This window comes from Zonotrichia leucophrys, chromosome 4A (assembly GCF_028769735.1).
Source record: "Zonotrichia leucophrys gambelii isolate GWCS_2022_RI chromosome 4A, RI_Zleu_2.0, whole genome shotgun sequence".
In the NCBI taxonomy this organism is placed as follows: Eukaryota; Metazoa; Chordata; class Aves; order Passeriformes; family Passerellidae; genus Zonotrichia; species Zonotrichia leucophrys.
This window is the reverse complement of record NC_088174.1, coordinates 18,012,974-18,031,797: the sequence shown is the minus strand read 5'-3', so window position 1 is coordinate 18,031,797 and position 18,824 is coordinate 18,012,974. Positions and strand designations below refer to the sequence as shown.

General features: G+C 39.9%; 1 protein-coding gene across 3 annotated transcripts in view; it reads right to left on the bottom strand.

The window, feature by feature from the left end:
• The window catches only part of DIAPH2 (diaphanous related formin 2), a 169,668-nt gene that overhangs the window by 135,951 nt on the left and 14,893 nt on the right, over positions 1-18,824 (bottom strand). For all 3 annotated transcript variants that reach the window (XM_064712729.1, XM_064712728.1, XM_064712730.1), the window contains exons 2-12: positions 18,027-18,059; positions 15,638-15,814; positions 14,685-14,789; positions 11,195-11,215; positions 6,987-7,126; positions 6,530-6,604; positions 6,379-6,448; positions 5,310-5,446; positions 4,431-4,542; positions 2,119-2,229; positions 869-987 (exon numbers count right to left, since the gene is read on the bottom strand). In XM_064712729.1, the coding sequence (XP_064568799.1) occupies positions 869-987; positions 2,119-2,229; positions 4,431-4,542; positions 5,310-5,446; positions 6,379-6,448; positions 6,530-6,604; positions 6,987-7,126; positions 11,195-11,215; positions 14,685-14,789; positions 15,638-15,814; positions 18,027-18,059 (1,100 nt within the window). The remainder of the gene's footprint in view (positions 1-868; positions 988-2,118; positions 2,230-4,430; positions 4,543-5,309; positions 5,447-6,378; positions 6,449-6,529; positions 6,605-6,986; positions 7,127-11,194; positions 11,216-14,684; positions 14,790-15,637; positions 15,815-18,026; positions 18,060-18,824) is intronic.

Sequence of the window (18,824 nt, the reverse complement as noted above, 5' to 3'; positions counted from 1 at the left end):
CCCAAAAAACCCCACTGCAGTCAGAACAACCCCCCACCCAAACACAGCTCCCCAGACAGTTCCCATTTTGTTCAAGTAAAACCCCTCCACACTTTGAGCTCCTATCCTTAGCAGTAAATATTATTTCTCACTAAGATTGAGCACAGAATTTCTGTGCCCTGTTTATCAATTAGGAAATGTTTCATTATTAAATCAGAACAATCAGATATAGACTTCATGTTTTAGAGTCCTGTAAAAACATTTCACACAAAGCTTTGCTTCCACTCTGAGCTCAGCCAGGCTGTTGGCAAACACACTCTGGGCAATCTTTGTCATTTCCTAGAGATGGCCCCTGTTTGTAATTACCTGTTCTGCACAGCAACAACATTGCAGGGGATTTTACAGTCCTCCCACTGATTGCCTCTGCCTCCCTCTGCTTCCTCCTAAAACCTGCAAGCAGCCATTCTGAAATTAGGGAACTTGAAATTACCTGCTCCTTCACAGCTAGAAAAGGCACACATCTGTAGTGCTTCAGAACCTACAAGAAATTTTCTTCTTTTTATTACCAAAACTCATTTTTCTTCAAACTTATGATCTTCCATGGGTATAATTTTATCTCTTGATGTATTATGAGACAGAGTTTAGCTTAATAAATGTTATTTATGAAAAATTAATTCAGTTCCCAATGACTTACATTTGACATGCAAATTTAAGCACTAATTATCCAAATATTTTCCAACAAAAAAAGCAACTGGAGAGAAATCTGCTTGACAAAGCCCCTGGTAAGACATACAACTGAGACAAATAACCTGCACATAGAGCACTGTAATTTCCATTTAGTAAAGTTCTGAAACAACACAAGTTAGAACAGCATTTCCTTAAAGGATATTCCATTTCAGCTTTGATGTCATTGAGACGATGTGACAGTTCAAAGTGGTCTTCATCTTTGTTCTCATCAAACACCCTCAGCTGAATATCGAGCTCTTCATTTTCCTTATCTTTCAAGGCCTGTTTTTCAAGGTAGAGTATATTTTAATTTTTCCTTTCTTAAAGAAAGAATTCCCCCCCTTGAAGGGGAATTCATGATGAAATGTAAGACATTAACCTTTAGAACAGCAGCAAATTTCAACTCAGTGCCTGGGCTTTTTTATTATAATGATTCAACTGAGAAAAACTAAGGGCAAAACATGAGCTCACAGAGCAGGTATGGGCTACAGAACAAACAAGAACACTTCCAGTTGAATCCATTTCCACATAGCAGCTCCTGCTTGTTAATGTCAGAAATCCATTTCAAAACATTAATTGGCATGAGGTTACGAAGTTTAAACAAGTGTAAAAAGATTTGTTCAGATGTTCCACAGCAAATAAAGTCACTAGATCATATTAATCTATCTACATGATATAAACCTAAAAATATCCCTAAGAAAAAATAACATCACACATCAGAAAGTGTCTCAAGGCTGAATGAGCCAAAAATGGAAGTTTTTGTTCCTGACAAATTGACAGTTTTAAAACTTCATATCTTAAAGGTCATAGCAGAATAAATTGTTTCAGACAAATATAAGCAGGCACTCCAATGTCTCTTATCTTTTGCAAGAAAGTGATGAGTACCTTAAATGCACCTATTTTTGGTGTAAGCATCAGAATGGTTTCTTGGCTCAAAGCTACAAATCTCTCCCAAGTCAGAAATATTCCTGTCTGTGCAGCTGCATGAAGACAGACATGCAGCCTCAGAATGAATTTCTGATTTGATTTTTCTTTAAAATGTCCCAATGCATTCTCAGCAGGCAGATTAAAGAAAACCAGATTTCACAGAAAACAACAGGAACAGCAGATACAAAGCAAGTTAATCCAAGATTGGTTCCACAGCCAGATTCACATTGACTGCATGTGCTTTGAGCTCATTATGCAGCATTTGGCTACCCTCATTTAATTTCTAATATATTGACTTGTTTCAACTACTATTCTGCAGCTCATGGGAATCTGAATTTGTAACTGTGCAGGCTGAAGCAGATTTGGGTTGATAATCTGACCCTCTGCACCCCCAAATCCTTCCCATCTGCTGTCCTGGTTAAATAGCTTGGTTATCTTCAGCATTGACAGTGGACAGTGACCAGCTCCTGCATACAAAGGACTTACAGGCAATATTTTCTTCAGGCCACAACGTAAAAACTCATTTCTCAAGTGTATCCTGAAGTCAAGGTCCTCAGGAGATGTAACAAGAGCATTGATGAGCTGCATACATGCAATCTGCAATCAGAAACACAGAATGGAAATCAACACCTTCAGTCACTGTTTCAGTTGATTTATAAAACCAGAGAGATGGAAATTATTTATTATGCAGCACACATGCAACACTTGGGTTTATTTTAGCACCATCAAATACTGCTCAGTTTCCATATCAGGATGCTCCCACTGTATCAAAGGAGTACCACATGAATGATCATTACAGAGAAATGTCATGGAGTGGTTTGGGCTGGAAGGGACCTCAAAGCCCACCCAGTGCCAGCCCTGCCATGGCAGGGGCCCCCCACCCTAAAATCATGCCCTAGTTATTCCCAAACTAAAGTTATTGCACCCCCTTCCATTTCTCCTCAGCATTCACCACTCTGAACTGTTTCTACAATAACTAACAACTTAAAACCCACCCAATAAACACCCATACCCAAATTAGTCACATCACCAGGTGTTTTTTCCATTCCTGCAGAGCCCTTGTGCAAAATGCCTGGTCTCAGGGTAGTGGCTAATGCTTTAATTGAACAGCTGTGCACTTTAATTGATTTATTTGAAAACAGGTAGACAACAACACAACACCAAAAGTGCTGATCCACTTTAAAAGACTAAAATGGGACTCAAGGGAAATAGCAAGTTTGGTAAAAGATGTTAACGGCAAATAGAAGTAGCTTCAGAGTAGGACAAAAAAAATCAATAGCTGCAGAGGAAAAAAATCAGATAAAAAACACCTTCCTGTTTTAATTACATTCACTATTTACCTTTAATAGAACACCTTATGGAGTCTCAAATTTCTATTAAAACACCCTTTCAAAGGCACTCTCTTGATAGAGCTGCATCTTCAGATAATGCAGTATCATCATGCTTGCTTGAATGATTCTTGTTATTTTACTACTATGACATGACTTAACAAGCCAAAGCACATGTCCAATCTGAAATTAATAGAGAGAAGAGGTGCCATCTGCTCTGATTGCTTCTGCCAGAGAGACTCTGCCTTAATGGCTTGTGCTAATACATTCCCAGCAAAGAAGGATTTTGTCAGAACCTCGGTAATGAGAGCTGCAATTGTGCCTTCAGTGAGGTGGCAGCGAGCTTGGGGAGGGGAGCTGGCAGCAATGGGGGTGGTGGCTGTTGTTTGCCTTAAATCAACAAGGTCATGGAGTGGGAGACAACTCCAGAATGGATTCTCCAGTGATAGCACTATTAAGATTAGAATGTCATTTATAGACACTTATTGGCCATCATTAACTCATCAGCTCTGAAACAAGAGGTGCTGATGGTAAACACAGCATTAAGGCAGCTGCAGCTGATGTGGATTTGAGCCAAGACTGGAAAAAGGCATCCCAAGGATACTTGCCCTGCCTGTATCTTTCCCTATCTTTCAGCCAAGGTAGCTGAAAAATAAATTTTAGTACAAAATGTGCATAACTCATGTATAATGAGAAGGCCATAAGTCAAAGTCATCCCTTATTAGGATATTCAGCCACTTGGCCTCGAAGCAAAAATGGCAATACCAAAAAAACCCAACCAATCCCAACCAAAAAAAGCTCACATCTTAATGCCAACCAAAACTCTGGTAAACACAAAACATTTATCTCTATCCATAGACACACAAGCAGCAATGAACATGATCTAAGTCATAACAGTAAAAACCACTCATGCAGATTATTTTATTACTTTATAAAAATAATTTTGAAAGCTCACTAGGTTACGCTCAGAGAGGCACTGGTGGCTGGCGAATGGCACATGTTGAACACACACAGCAGCAATGCAGAGTCCTTGTTGACAAAAGTACCAATAATATCCTGCTGCACTTCACTCATCCCAAAAGGAACCCTGCCAAAAATGGGCACACCCCGTGCTAACCCTGCCATAATTAGCATATAGCTGAATATTTAAAGGCCACAGGTACTGCAGCCTAAAGTAGCAGCACTAGGCCAGATTTATTACCTGAACATTACACCTGGCATCCAAGGAAAGAAATAGAACTGAGTACTCTCTTTACTAAGGTCAAGATTTCTTAATCCTATTTTTGGGACACAAAGTGAGTTCCTTGGCCTCCCACCACTAACAAGTAGAAAATCCAGTACCAGTAAGCCAGTTGTATTTATTTCTCCTCTTTTCCTGATGACTAGCACTAAAAGATGTGTGTGAATCACAGCTCCCCAGGCCATAGACAGTGCTCAGCCTTTCCCTGAAGCACACACACACACACTCACCTGCAGCTGGATGAACTCGTGGTTCTCCAGGCCCTCCACGATCTGGGAGAAGCGTTCCTCCCTGTTGTGCCTCTCAGCAGCAGTGGTTATAGCACCCAACAGCTTGTCCAGCCTGAGAGAGAGACGCTGTCAGGAGAGCTCAGCACAGCCAGCTCACTCCTTTCAAACACACTCAGCTCAATGCTCACACAACTCAAGGCTTAGTGCACTGACACAGTTTAAATGCATTTATCTACACACAGTTGAAAACAATCCAGGAACCAATGTTATAAATGTCTACAAGATTAATGTTGAAATGAGAAAAAAGGGAGACTAAATCTTTTTTTTTTCAGCAATGAAACAACCAATGAGAGGAAAAAATCCCTCCCTTTGCCAACTGTGCACTTGATAACAGTGGACATGTTTACCATCAGGAAATTCTAATAAACTGTCCTTTCAGGAATCAGAAGGTTTTAATCCATTTATTGCATAGAAGACATGAAGTTTGCCCATTTTAACCTTCAGTAAATAAACACAGTGGGAAATTTACGGGAAACATATGCCAAGTGATCATCTTTGTTTTAAAAATCTCATGGGCAAGTGCTAAATAACTCCAAGTTGAACTGTTCCAAAGCCCAGCTGTAAATGGAAACTCCTGGTTCCTGTGCTAGAGGTGATTTGTCCTTTCACACCTTCCACTTCAGCCACACTGTGTAGGTCTCTGCTCATTTGCTTTTCTCTGATTTAATACTGAATTAGGGCAACACAACAGGTGAAGTCTCTTTAATTTTAAACCACATTAAAGACTTAACAGGTTACATTTGTTTCACTGATAACTTTTCTCACCTGTGTCCAAATTAACAACTCAAGCACCAAAAAAAGCTTCAATATCTGACTTACATGTTTTCCTCCCCAACAATGCAGATAGCAGAAAGGATTTTCACTGTCTCAGTCATCATGTGGGGTTGCTTTGGATCAATTGCTCTTGACAGCAGCAAGAGGCCCCTTTCATCTCCTAGGATCCTTTGCAAACCGTACTGGCAGAAACAAAAAGCTCTTGGTGAAAAGGTTGTGCTTGACTTGGAAATTCATCCCCAACTTGAGATCCTGAGGGATTCTCCCAACCTCTCCCCTCACCAAAACCCCACCAACCCCCTGGCCATCACTGCTTGGGGACACAGGTCAGGGGCCCCAGAATGCATTTGAGGCTTTCTCCTGATAGAGAGATTCAGCTCCTCAGGACCTTGTACAATCAGTACCCACCAAAAGACAAGTCAGGTTTTATTTTCTGTCTATAACTGAAACACCTCAGAAATATGAAAACTCTGCTTTTCTCCCTTTCATTTCTAAACTGAGCAAAAGTAATTTATAATTACTTTTATGCGGTTTTATTTGCTGGGGAAGATACATAAATACAAGACTTTGGATTTTGCTATGAATAAAGCAAAATTACGAGTTTTACACATCAGCTTCTAGAAGGTCTCATACTCTGTAAACCTGAGTAACCTGTGTTAGAAACAAATCAGATACAACTTAACCTAACCCTTTACCCATGACCTACCAACTTTAAAGCTGCAGCTAAAAAGAGATCAAATGCTACTCAATTTAAATCAGGTAAAAAGTACATTAACAAACAAGTACTGAAATCTGAACTTTGAAAGCTTTTTTTTAAGCTTCCAAGTAATTAATTTCCAAATTTACTTACCTTAAATTTATACTATCATCCTCTCTTTGTCAAACATTTTACTTCTAAAAATCAGTACTATTTAACACAACTAAGAAAAAAATGGAGAAAGGTCCATGAAGGAGACTCTCAACAAAAGTCACACTAAGTTTAAGACTTGCATTTCCAAAGAGTTAAATACTGGATATACAAACTTTCCTTCCCTCTCCAACATTTACCATGTTATATACATGTTGAACTCAAACCCAAACATGATAAAATATGTGAATTTAAAATAATACTTACTTTATTGTTCATAAATGCTTTGAGGCACTGGATAAGTTTATGTTGATTCTTCTTATCAATACTTTCTTGCCTTGAAAAGAAAGGGGAAAATCACATAAGGAAAATCCTCACAACCTCCCCATCCCTCCCTTCAAATGATCCAGGTCCTTACTGTTTCTTGTCCAGAAGCTTTTCCAACGCATCCAACAGGAGCCCAAGACCTTCATGTCCAAAATTGTTAACCCAGCTGGAAAAAAAAAACAAAAAACAAAGAAAAATGCTTTTAATGATTTCTTAATCAAATGCAGAACTTGCAAAGCCATTTCTCTGTTACTGCTTGTGCATCCCCTCACAGGCTCCACTCCTGTCTCACTTCCCAAAAGATCTGATCAGCCACGAAGGCAAACAGCTCCAACAAGAACAAACTGCTGAAAGCCACAGAGAAAGGTGAGGAGATGCTGCAGACAGCTGCAAACATTGCACTGCTCAGACCAGGGCGCTGAGAACACTGCTCTCCTGTCAACAAGCATTAGCATAATGCCTCTGCTTCCCAAAAAACCCCAAAGCCCACAACTCCTGCTCAGCAAAAACAGCATGATGAAAACTCCTGCAGAAATTGCTCTGCTTACCTGACAGGGTTGCTGGTTAGAGACACTCTCAAAGACTCCAGGCAATTAAGAAGTTTCTCATCTGAAATTCCAGACCGCAGCTCATGGATGTATTCTTGTGAGGACAGGGTACATTCGTGCTTGCTGTTTTTGAGTCCCCCCTAGCACAGAAGGCAGAACGCTGCTGAGTGTTCCACTGATCAAACAGTGCTCAGATGATAAAATAAAGGACTAATATTTCCACAGGAATTTCCAAATCACAGTACAAGTACTCAAGACAGCTGATTTGACTTGGATTTGTCATCAGTGTTTAATACTTTTGGTTTTACATCACAAGGATAATTATTTTTGCTGGAATCTTTTTCACTTTGAGTAAAAGTGCATGTACTACAAATGGAACAGAAAAATTTAATTCCATCATTCAGCTGTATTAACATACATAATGAGAGTGTATTGGAAACAACCATAAAGAGAGACACAAAAAACCCAGTTCATGCAACTTCCTGAGCCAATTTTTTGCTGTACCATAGTTCCTGTTTGACCCCTAATAGAGATCTCCAGAGGATCTTGTTTGCTGCAAAAAAATCATACAAGGGATTTGACAAAGAGCTCCCTCCTGCTGAAGTGCCACTACACAAGAATAACTACTTACACAGTATTTCACTATTAAATACCTGAATATCAGTTTTTAGAGCTAGAGTATTCAAACTCTTGAACAAGACAAAACACTTCCAAAAGGTGCAACTAATCTTTTGTACAGCTCTGACAAGTTGCAGCAGGCTTATCTCAGAAGAGTGGTTTTGATTCATTTGCAGCTCCTAAAGCTCCTTAGCTCTGAAGGGTCTGGTGAAGAGAGCCTGATAAAGATGTCATGGGTGCAAAGGCAGCATCAAGTGCCTGTCCTAGAAGAGGATTTATATGCATTTGGTTGTAATTGTATCACTTCCACCACAAATATTCCATTTTTTGTCTCGCTTTCACAAAGCTCCACTTCTTATGAAGCTTCTGCTTTGCTCTCTTCAAATTCTTACCATTCATTTTCCAAAAATGCACTAAATATGGCTGATGGCAAAATGACTTGGCTAAATTTAAATTAATGACTTTGACCTAGGCAGATTGCAGGCACAAACCAGAACTGTGCTCACAATACACTTTCAGATTCAGAACAAAACCAGGACAGACTGACTGCAGTGAGACATCGGGCTCCTCTGCACTGTGTCAGCTTTGAGGCTGCTCCTTGCTGACACGCAAAGCACCTTCAGCTGGGCACCACATCAAAGGACCAAGGCTGAGATGAGTAAGGATAAAAAGGGACTAGAATCAGTCTCCATCAACATCCTAAACAAAGAGATGCTCTTCTACCAAAAGAAAAAGGAATAAATGGGTGGGGTTATATTTATAGCAGTAGGAGCTGATTGTAAATCAGATTAACATATCAAATATCATCAAAACTCAGAAAAATCATCACTCTGAAGGACCAAAAGGTAAAGAACTAGGAAAAAGGAACAGCTTTATCCCATTGGATGGATGAGAATCAGAAAAGATTTTGTGTGTAACTAATGTACATCATCTCCACAGTACAGATCCAACTGGGCACAAATGCTGCCATTTCAGCCATTCCCCAAATGGAAAAGAAGAGAACAGAAATGCTGCTGAGAGCCACATAATGTAGAGATGAGGCAATGTCAGTCAGTGCCACTGCCTGTTAAGCTGGACCCTGAACAGCTCTCTGGAACGCAAGGCAGGGGCTCCTCCCCAGAGCTGAGCTTGCCCTTCCCCTGCTGCCTGATGCCAGCTCCACAGCCGGCTCCAGCTCACTCTGGGGCAACCTGAACTCTTGGCTGCTCTTTGGTTCATGTTTAAACCAAGGTGGGATCCTGCTGCCTCCTCCTTCTGTGCCATCCGGGCCACTGGTGAAGCACCTCTGCTCTGCCCAGTGCCTTACTTTCAGAAGATCCATGACTCTCAAAAATAGATCAATAGTTCAAAGAGCTGGCAGTGGGCTCTGCTAAGGCTCCTTCCCATGGCTTGCAGGAGAGGCCATTTCTGGATTGGTTCTTTGAAAAGCACCTTTAACTCGACAGCCATGAGGAACCAACTCCTCTTCCTCATTTGCTTCCTCCTTCAAAATGGATGGTCACTCAAGACAGCTCATAAAAATCCATTCTTGAAATCTTGCAGAGAATTTTCAGCTTACCAGGATTACTTTGTTATTCCCTGATTTATTAATCAATGCCTCAGTCTCAATCCACTTCACCTCTAGCCGTACTGACTCGAATGCTGAACCAGGTGCAACTTCTTTTATTTCACAATTCAAAGAGAATTTGACTGGAATACTGTTTCTAAGAATTGCTACACCTTTATATGGATCAGATTTTAGTACAAACATTTTTCATTTACTTCGAGATGTAGGGCCTCAGTGATAAATGTTTACAGGAGAACACCTAATAAAGATGGAAGTGAAGTAGAAAGAAACTGAAGAGGGCTGGGTCCCACATCAGAATGCTCAGAGATTAAACCAATGCTCAAGAATGAAAATATCAGGAATTCCCTTATGACTGGTCACCTTCAGTGTTACAATTAAGGCAGAGGAAGATTCCCTGGTGCCAACTCAAATAGAGCCTGCACCACACAGCAGTCCCAGCAGTGCTGATGGTCCCATGTAAAACTCAATTTAAAGTTCAAGCTCCCAAGAGCAGGGAAACCTCTTCTCTGCCATCTCTACACCCAACAGCACTACCAGGAGCACCCCAAAATTCCTCCCTGATCACGGTGGATCTGTAAACCTTGAAGGGAACAGCTCCCTGTGCTGGCAGCAGCAAACAGGTCCCAAAGGATGAACCCTGCAGGAGGCACTCGGAGGTGCAAGGGCTCTCCAAGCAATGATATGCAAAGCCATACACCAGGCACAGCATTTCTGATTTAGTATTTAGCAAGTTATTTGCACAAAAACATGCTTTTAATGCAGAGCTGTTCTTGCTCTCTATCAGACCCTGAACCCAAAGGCATGGGGAAGAAAACAGCTTAGAATTTCTCCTCTACCCATTGTGGGAGTATCAGCTTGCTTTATAAAATAATCTCACAAAGCAGCTGTTCAGGCTAATTCACACCAAAAGGAAATTACACAGCAGCAGGGATTTTTTGAAACTGGTTTTAACACACTGAACTGGAAAATTAATAATTTGTCCCCTCAAATATCAAATACTTTTAAATACATAAGCACAATGAAGATATTTTCCTCAATTAGGGGAAGAACCAATACTGTGCACAAAACTAAAAAGTACAAGTGAACATAAAAGTCTCTTGAAAGGTCACTATGAATAAAACAAAGCCAAGAGAAAAATATACAAGAATATAGTGTGTAGGAGAGAAACCTAACTACATCTGAGGTGATGATTAGGCAGTTTCAAGTCATAGATTGTTCTTTATTATTTCTACTACAGAATTTAATTACTGAACATGACCTAAGTAGAAAGCCTTGCTGTACCTGAAAAGCCTCTTTTGGCTGTAATCAAAAATGTAGTCCATCCATAATTTAAAAGAACATTTTTGCTTTCAATCACTATTTTAAATCCATATGTAATTATTCCCAAAAAAAATCCTATATACTAGGAAACAAAACTTGCTGAACTCACTCCAACAAATTAAATCCCAAATATTTGTCTATAATATTTGAATTCAATCAAAACAACATAAAATGTAGATGAGTCCTTAATAAGAGAAAAGTTATGCTTTCAGTGATCTCATCTTAAACATATTGACCTCCTGAATCCTCTAAATTAATCTTATTGTCACATTGATCTGCTGAAGTTGGCATTTCCAAGACAAGCTATGAATAACAACAATTAGAACATAAAAAATTCCCCATCTAAACAGAATGAAGTAAGCCAAATATTGTCAATTTTAAATTTCAAGTGCCTGCCTTCAATAAAAGGCAAGACAAGCTTAAATTGTATTTGTTGCTCACAGTGAAGAGATTAGCTCAGTGAGTTTGAAGCACTTAGAAAAAGACTCCTGAAAACTTGAAGAAATCCCTCAAAAGTGTAAGCAATGATATCATACTGGTAAGATCAACATGATTGAGGTGGTTGACAATTATTTTGATAAAACAAGGATTCAGTTGTGCTCACTGAACTTTTAAAACCCAGATAAAAGTCCAAACTATTCCAGCCTAATCTCTAAAAAGGGAAGTTCATAAGAGAAAACAAAACTCTCGTTTTCGTACTCACCGGAACTTTACTTCCGACTATCTGCATGCAGTGGTCAGCCAAGAGAGGTTATTGTGTAAAAAAGATAATAATAATACATAAATAAACACAGCACAGCACTTAGCAGGATGTAGTTGCACACACATTTTTCAGTGTTTAATCATTAGTAGCAGTAACATTCTCTTATTACTTTATCAACCTGTTTAGGGGTTAGAGCTTCTCTACAGGAAAAAGCTCAAATGCTACTTCTCTGCATTTGAGCTCTACAGCAGGAGCATCAATTCCAAATTCTTATGTTTTGCTGCTGAATCCTCAGTATTTGACACATTTACCTACAAATAACTGAATACCTGTCTTGACAGCTACATCTTGAAAGATTAAAAATGCCATTTGTTAAAATTATCAGGTCAGATACTTTACATATGACACTGAGAACACTAATGGCATACTGACTTCCTTGTATGTATAACAGCTGCTTTTATTATGGAGCTTTTGATCTGTTTAGATGATGTCACCAATGAATTTAATTAAGTTTTTGTAATCAAAAACATAGCCTACAGTTATAACTCCAACTTGCATTTCAGAAAATCTCACATGACATTTTTATTCAACTGCTCGGTATGGATGCTTTTAATTACATGGATAATTAAACAGTGATTTTCAGAATGCCATCTCCTCTTTACCATGGAACAGCATCTCTCTCTATTCATGAACAAAAAGGTGACTTTCCCCAGGGGAAGGTGCAGGCAGGCAGCACATCTGTGCCCTGTTCTGCCCCCTGCACAAATGCCCACAACGCTGGGAGCACATGGGCATCTGCTCCAGCAGGGCAGCCTCTGTGCTCAGCTCACTGCACACCCACCTTCCTCTGGGCACCCCTGCTCTGCTCAGCCTCCCTCTGCTTCATTCTCTACTCTTTTCTCTCCCATTTTTCCTTTAGGAACTCTTTCAGAACACAAGTCCCTGCAAGTGTCTCACAACCAACACTTCTCCTCCTGAAGAAGTTTGCCCTAGGAGCACAGAAGGGATTGCCATCAGCAGACAATCTCCTCTCCTGATCTATTATCTTCTCCTCTCACCAGTGTTCAACTAGGCAGGGCAGCACAAAATGTCACCAGGGTCAGTTCTGAAACAGAATCTCAATCCTTCACCAGTTCTCAGGTATCATTTCCATGGTCAACAATCTTTCTCTTCGAGTGAGAGAAGGAATGAGAAGCACAGAAAATCACTTCCCATGAAAGCATCCAGCTCATCAGCTCCTACATGTCCTCCATGGCCAAGGAAAACTTTCTTCACCCAAAGTTCCTCTCTCAGAACTCTGAAGACAAGTGTTTCAGAAAAGCATGGTCAGCATGCTGCAGACAGCACACAGGCAGAGAAAATGAAGCACCAAATTGAAAATAATCTGGTTAAGACAACATCAGCAAATGAGAGTGATATTTTCACATGAAGGGAGGGAGCTCAAAAGCCTAATTAAAACAAACATGAAATGAACTGTAAGAAAAGTGACATCAACTGTTAAGTGTGTTTTGTGAGCTCTAAGCAGAAGGTCCAAGTGTAAAAAGGGAAGACAGATAATTATCTGTGACAAAAGAAAAAGGTAGAAAATTTAAAGACAGATCATTTTGAATGCAACCAGCATTTTCATGGAAGACAATCCTGGAGAAAGGAAAGTTTGACAATTCATGATGCAGTAAAGATTGAGTAGGGCTTGAATTCATTGAGCAGAATAGTAGTTGCACTGAACAGAAGATGAAATCACAAGTGAAAATGACGTTTGGCGCCACCATAAGATCCCAATCAACATTTTAAAATTAACCTCTGTATTTTAATTTCTTTTTTTTAACAATCGAGATGCTAGCTACTTAAAAGTTAAATTAGGATAACACAACAGAAAGGTAATGTGTATTTCTGGAAGATTCCATTCAAATGCTGTGATTCAATTGCAAGGAGGACATACTGAAGCACACAAACTTTAACATGAGTTGTTTTTCCTCTAGGAAAAACACTTTGCAATGTGTAAAACAGCCACACCGGCGCTGACTCAAGCCCAAAGTGCACATTCATGTACGAGGACCTTTTAGGATGACTTGGTTTTACATTATTAGTGCATTTAGGTAAATGTCTTCCCAGTTCTGTTACGTTTCCCATGCTGCAGCAGACATGGGGAGCAATGCAATGCATGAGCATTTCAGCAGTGAGCCATGCAATGGCAGCCATGCTTTCCTTACTCAGCTGTATTTCAATTGCAGTGTACATGACAGACATCACCACTGTTTAACTGCACCTTGGGGAAAAAATGCAAATACTTCCATTTCTACTTCCACTTTCTACTGCTTCACTAAAGTATTTCTGCATACTAAGAAAAATTCCAGATTTAATATTGATCATCAAGTGAAGATAAAAACCTTTCAAAGCATAATTAACAGTTCCCAAAGACAGTCTAGTTCATAGTTCATAACATTCACTGCCTGAGCTTGAATAATTCTCCAGTAATTTGTACATTTAGTTGGACCATGCTTAAAGCACTGGATTCCTTCCAGCAGACACTAAAGGACTGTGGATTTTGTTGAAGATGAACTCATGCAGGAACATCACTCCTCTCAGAGCTTAAATCACCACTTCCATTACCATTTCATCACCATTATAACACAAACTTCTCCTCACTCAAGTTTATAATGTTTCAGGCAAGGCATTTGCATAATAATTGCATGTCATTGTCATCTTAATTTTTGAAATTTAACTCTGCAGAGGTGATTTTCAAGGTTAACAAGTCAACTGTACTTCTTGCAGTCTATGCTTAAGGATTCCTTAGCCAGACACCAACATAATCTTTACTTATTTCTATATTTGCCACAGTCAACTTTTAACACACACAAAGCATTGCTGGTCTATTTTATAACTAATTAGTACAAAAGTTCAACTGCAGAAAATAAACTGCAGCTCTTCACTACTTGAAATTTTATTTCTCTACCCTAAAAATGTGGGTGCATCCAGTCTTCAATTTCCTTACACTTCTTACAGCCCAAAGAAGACAGACTTCAAAAATTCTGTATGAAGGGTTAGTCAATCAATTAGAGAATAATCAACATAATGAAAAGTTAAAACTTTTTTTTCTATTGAAAATGTAATTTGGAGGGGATTTAAGACCATCCTTTCACTAAAGGAGTCTAACACATACATCGCTACTGAAACCACAAAGAAACTTTGGGTACCAAAAATTCTTAAGATGAATTGCACAGAAATATGCTCAGGTTCCACCCATGACTCTACATCATTGGATTTGCAATTTCTTATGGTTTCCAAGAAAGGACCGAGTTTTGACATTGCCCAACAAGGCAAATGCAAGCTAACTGCTCAGATGCAGCTGCAAGCATTCATAAGTGAGTTAGCAAGTACACATTTATTTTTTCCTACCACTCTTAGATAAATCCAGATAAAAAAAATTCAAGTTTCAAGCTTGAAAAGGCCAAGACTCCAAGCCAGACTCCCTCCTGAGGTGAGTACTTACGGATTTGGCAGTTGCAGAAATGTACTGGACAACCATCTCACGTTTGGTGCTCAGGTCCTTGTCTCGCAGAGGAGCTTTACGTTCCTCGTTCAGGTTCATGTCCTCCTGCACAGAACCAGAGCACACAACATCAGCAACACAGCTCAGCATTTTCAGTAGTCTTTGTTCTTTTTAAGCTACTTTTGTTAAACAATTAATTTTCAAACAAACAGAAGTGACTTTTTCCTGTTTGTGTGTGTTTGATTTTGCTTTACCTGATTTTCTCATTTAAATCTGTCACCTCAAGTGCTCATTGTTTTTGAGACTTACTCAAAATCTAAACTGAATCAAAGGGAGTTAACATCTGTAAAATTTGGCTCAAGAAGTAAAACTACAGGACAACAATTCTACACCTCAAGTTGATGCAGAAGTGCCAACTCTTGAGATGTTCTGTGTTTGCAGTGAAATCTCATCGCAGTGGACACCATTCCTGCACTATCTAATCAAAGGCTGTTATTACATGGATTAGTAGCTTGTGGAAGGGGTAGAGCTGAAACTGTTCCAACTGATGTATTTAAAACAAGCCTAAAAGTCAAAATGCTCTGCTAGATTAAATCTATTAGGACACTTCTTTTAACTTGATAACAGATTAAATACAATGCAGTCATTAGCAGCCATGACTAGGCTTGCCATTAAAAGTCAAAGGAATTTCAGACTGGCACCTCAGAGCAGTCAATGCTCTGCAATCGCTGCTGGTGAGCAGCCTTGGCACAGAACTTCAGTGTCTGTGAGACAGACCCATTGTCTGCTTCAATTACCATCACTTGGAAAAGTTAAAAACTAATCCCTTAACAAGCAAATCAAGCAAGAGTTAATTAACACTTATCCAATCCTTCAAAAGACATTCACAGCTCCACTGAACAGAACAGAGCCACCCAGTGGAACAGGGCAGTTCTCCCCACACCACACCTTACCATCATTTTTTCAAAGAGATCCATAACTTCTTTCTCTGATAAGTTCATGCAGCGCTCATCAACAAGTGCCTGGGCATGTGGGATCTCACTGATGGAAGGCTGGGAGTCAATGGGATGCTGAATGAGAGGCTTCTCCTTCTTCACAGCTGATTTCCTGAAGCTTGTGATTCTGTCACGCTGCAAAGACATCCCAAAATAAGCAGAAATAGAAAGAGAGAAAAGCAGCCAATTGGAGGGCAGCAAGGCACATGTTTTTAGTTAATTCAAGCAGCAGAGTTAAACTGAACTGTAAGTAAAAATACTCTAATACTTAAGAGATTACTTTGCACAGAAAGACAATAACATTTAAGGTAAACTCATGGCAGGTCACATGCAAAAGGGATTTAAATAATTTTCACTGATCCAAAATTGCACCAGCTAGGTTAAACTCTTAGCACTTCAAAATCTTCAACTCATCTTCTCCCATTACTAATTACTGTGACAGTGAATAAATATGGTACCACAAAGGCCATGTCCACTTGTCCCTTCACCTGAAGGGCTATAAGTCTTTGGAGGACAACTGAAAAAGGCAGCGTGGGGAAGGAGGTACTCACAAGTTCATCAGGCTTATAAAACATCCTGCTGAAGTAAAATAAAGTTGGCAGAGGCATTAATGCTCCAAGCATAGCTCCTAAGCCCTTGAAGAGTTTTTGAGGAGGAACTGGTGGAATTAGTGCTGAGCTTTAGGAAGGCAGTGCAGGGTTGCTCCCGCAGCAGCAGCACCAGGGTTAAACACACGGCCAGGGCTCTGGGTTAGGGCTGGCACCAAGCCCCACTCCTGGGCTGCAGGCATGCTCACTTATGGGTTAATGTTGGAAATACCAGCACCTTCCTTATAAGGCCATTTCTGTTGGATTTCTAACATGGAACTCTATTCTGGATAAAGTTCGAATTTTTTGATTTAATATCTTTTTTTATATATTGATATATACACATATATATGTTCAATTTGAGAACATCATGCATACAGCAATTTTCCTCAAAGAACTGTTTGCATCCACAAACACCCTGTATTTGTTTCAGACACTCAACAGCCTTATGAAGATGTGCTTTCATCTAACAGCAGCTTATGTAGGGTTACCAGGATCACTCAGAGCAGTCACGCTCATCTCCTCCAAAACTTGTAAACAAAATTTAGATTGGCTACAACAAAACAACCTCTCTGAGGTCTGAAATGTCTGATGGAGACAGACTTTGCTTGCAAAAATTCTGATTCATTTTAGATTAGTGAGTCCAGAGTGGAGACACTAGAGTGAGAGCTGTGGAGTATGGAGAAGAAAGATTATTTTTCTGTTGCTTTGTTTATTGTTATTCATTTTTGTTTTTCATTGTTTTTGTTGTTATTGTTGAGATCCTATGAGATTACCTTAAATCTCTGAAGGAAAGTGTCCCTAGATAAGCTGCATTCCCTTTGAACTTCTTTTGAACTTTTTTTTGAGGTTTGCTTCCTTAGATATTGTTATATTTGTGGACAGAAGAACAATACCTATAAGGATACAGTTAATGTCTTTGACAAAGCAAGAACATAACTTTAATCCATTTTCTACCTTATTAGAATAGTTTAAATTACACTTAAAATTAGGGCATAGCCTGGTGAAAAGCCAAGCATATGACAGTGCCTGAAATGCAGTTTTATATTGACCATTCAACAGTCACAAAAAGTCATTTAAGGATCCAATTGCACCACACTTCATCTGTTTCAAGTGTAACTTATTAACACCAAATTTGTTCAATTAGATTGCCCCGGTGAGATCACTGGAAAGACACAAAGGAATCTCCTGTGTGATTTCCAGGCACCATTTCCTCATTTCAGATGTGCAGACAATCATTAACTAAAGAACCAGTCTGGCTTTATTTTGTATATATATAATACAAGGCGGTAATTTTAATGAAATCAATTTTCTGAAAAAATACTTTGGAGCCAGTTCAGCTTTATCAAGTTAGTGCTACTGAGCACACACTTGTCCCTTGGCATTCAGTGGACATTTACTACCCAAAACGGTTCCACTTGAATCATGTGGCAACCAGCTTTGAGGAGGCACTGCAGCCCATTTACTGGTAAAGAGAAGGTCAAGAGAAATAACACTTCAGCTGTTGAGCAACAGTTTCAACATAGCCACAGCATTACTGAAGTATTTCACATGTGCTTAAGGAAGTTTCTCCAAATACAAATCATGATTAATCTTCTTCAACTGAAGCCACAAATTAGGATCTTTAGGAATAGTCACTCAACTTTCTGAAATCTAATGTTTAATATCCTTATAAGAATGTTATTTTGTCCACAACATTGAGTAAAGTAGCATGCAGCGTGGAGTTACCATTGCAAATTAAGATGCTACAAAGACCTTACCACATCATCTGCCAAAGTTTTTATTTGAATATTCTATTAAAAAAAAACAAAAAACAACACACACAAATCAAAGAAAAAAAGACAGTGTTACCTACTGCTTCAGAATAAAGGAGTCTATTTCATGTAATTTAACATTAAAAAGCATTTGAAATTTCACTAAGTCTTCTAAAAACCTGCAGGCAAATGGACAAGAAATGTCCATTTTTTCTGTGTAAAAGCAAGCTTGCATCCCATTGCATCCCATCCTGTGGGTATGGAATTGATGCACCCAAAGCCCCAGAGGTGCCCAGAGGAGCAGCCAGGGCTCCAGCAGGGTTTCCACAACAAACCCAGACAGAGCAGGGCCAGCAGTGTGCCAGCAGCACACGGGGCTGTGAGCTCAGAGCTCAGCTCTGCCCAGGCTGTGCCCATTGCACCCCATCCTGTGGCTATGGAATTGAGGCACACAAAGCCCCAGAGCTGCAGCCCCCCAGAGGTGCCCAAAGGAGCAGCCAGGGCTCCTGGCAGGGTTTCCACAACAAACCCAGACTGTGCAGGGCCAGAAGCATGTCAGCAGCACACGGGGCTGTGAGCTCAGAGCTCAGCTCTGCCCAGGCTGTGCCCACAGCCCTGCAGCCCCTGCCAACTGTGCTGGCCACTGAGTCACGGCAGCCCGCAGAGGAACTGGCTCAATCACTGAAGTGATGATGCACAAACCACCCTCCCTCCCTCCCTCATCACTTCTTCCTAAGCAGGAAAATCCTGCTGACAGCAATCACCAGCATTACACTTTTATTCATGGCCAAAAAAGCCACCCAT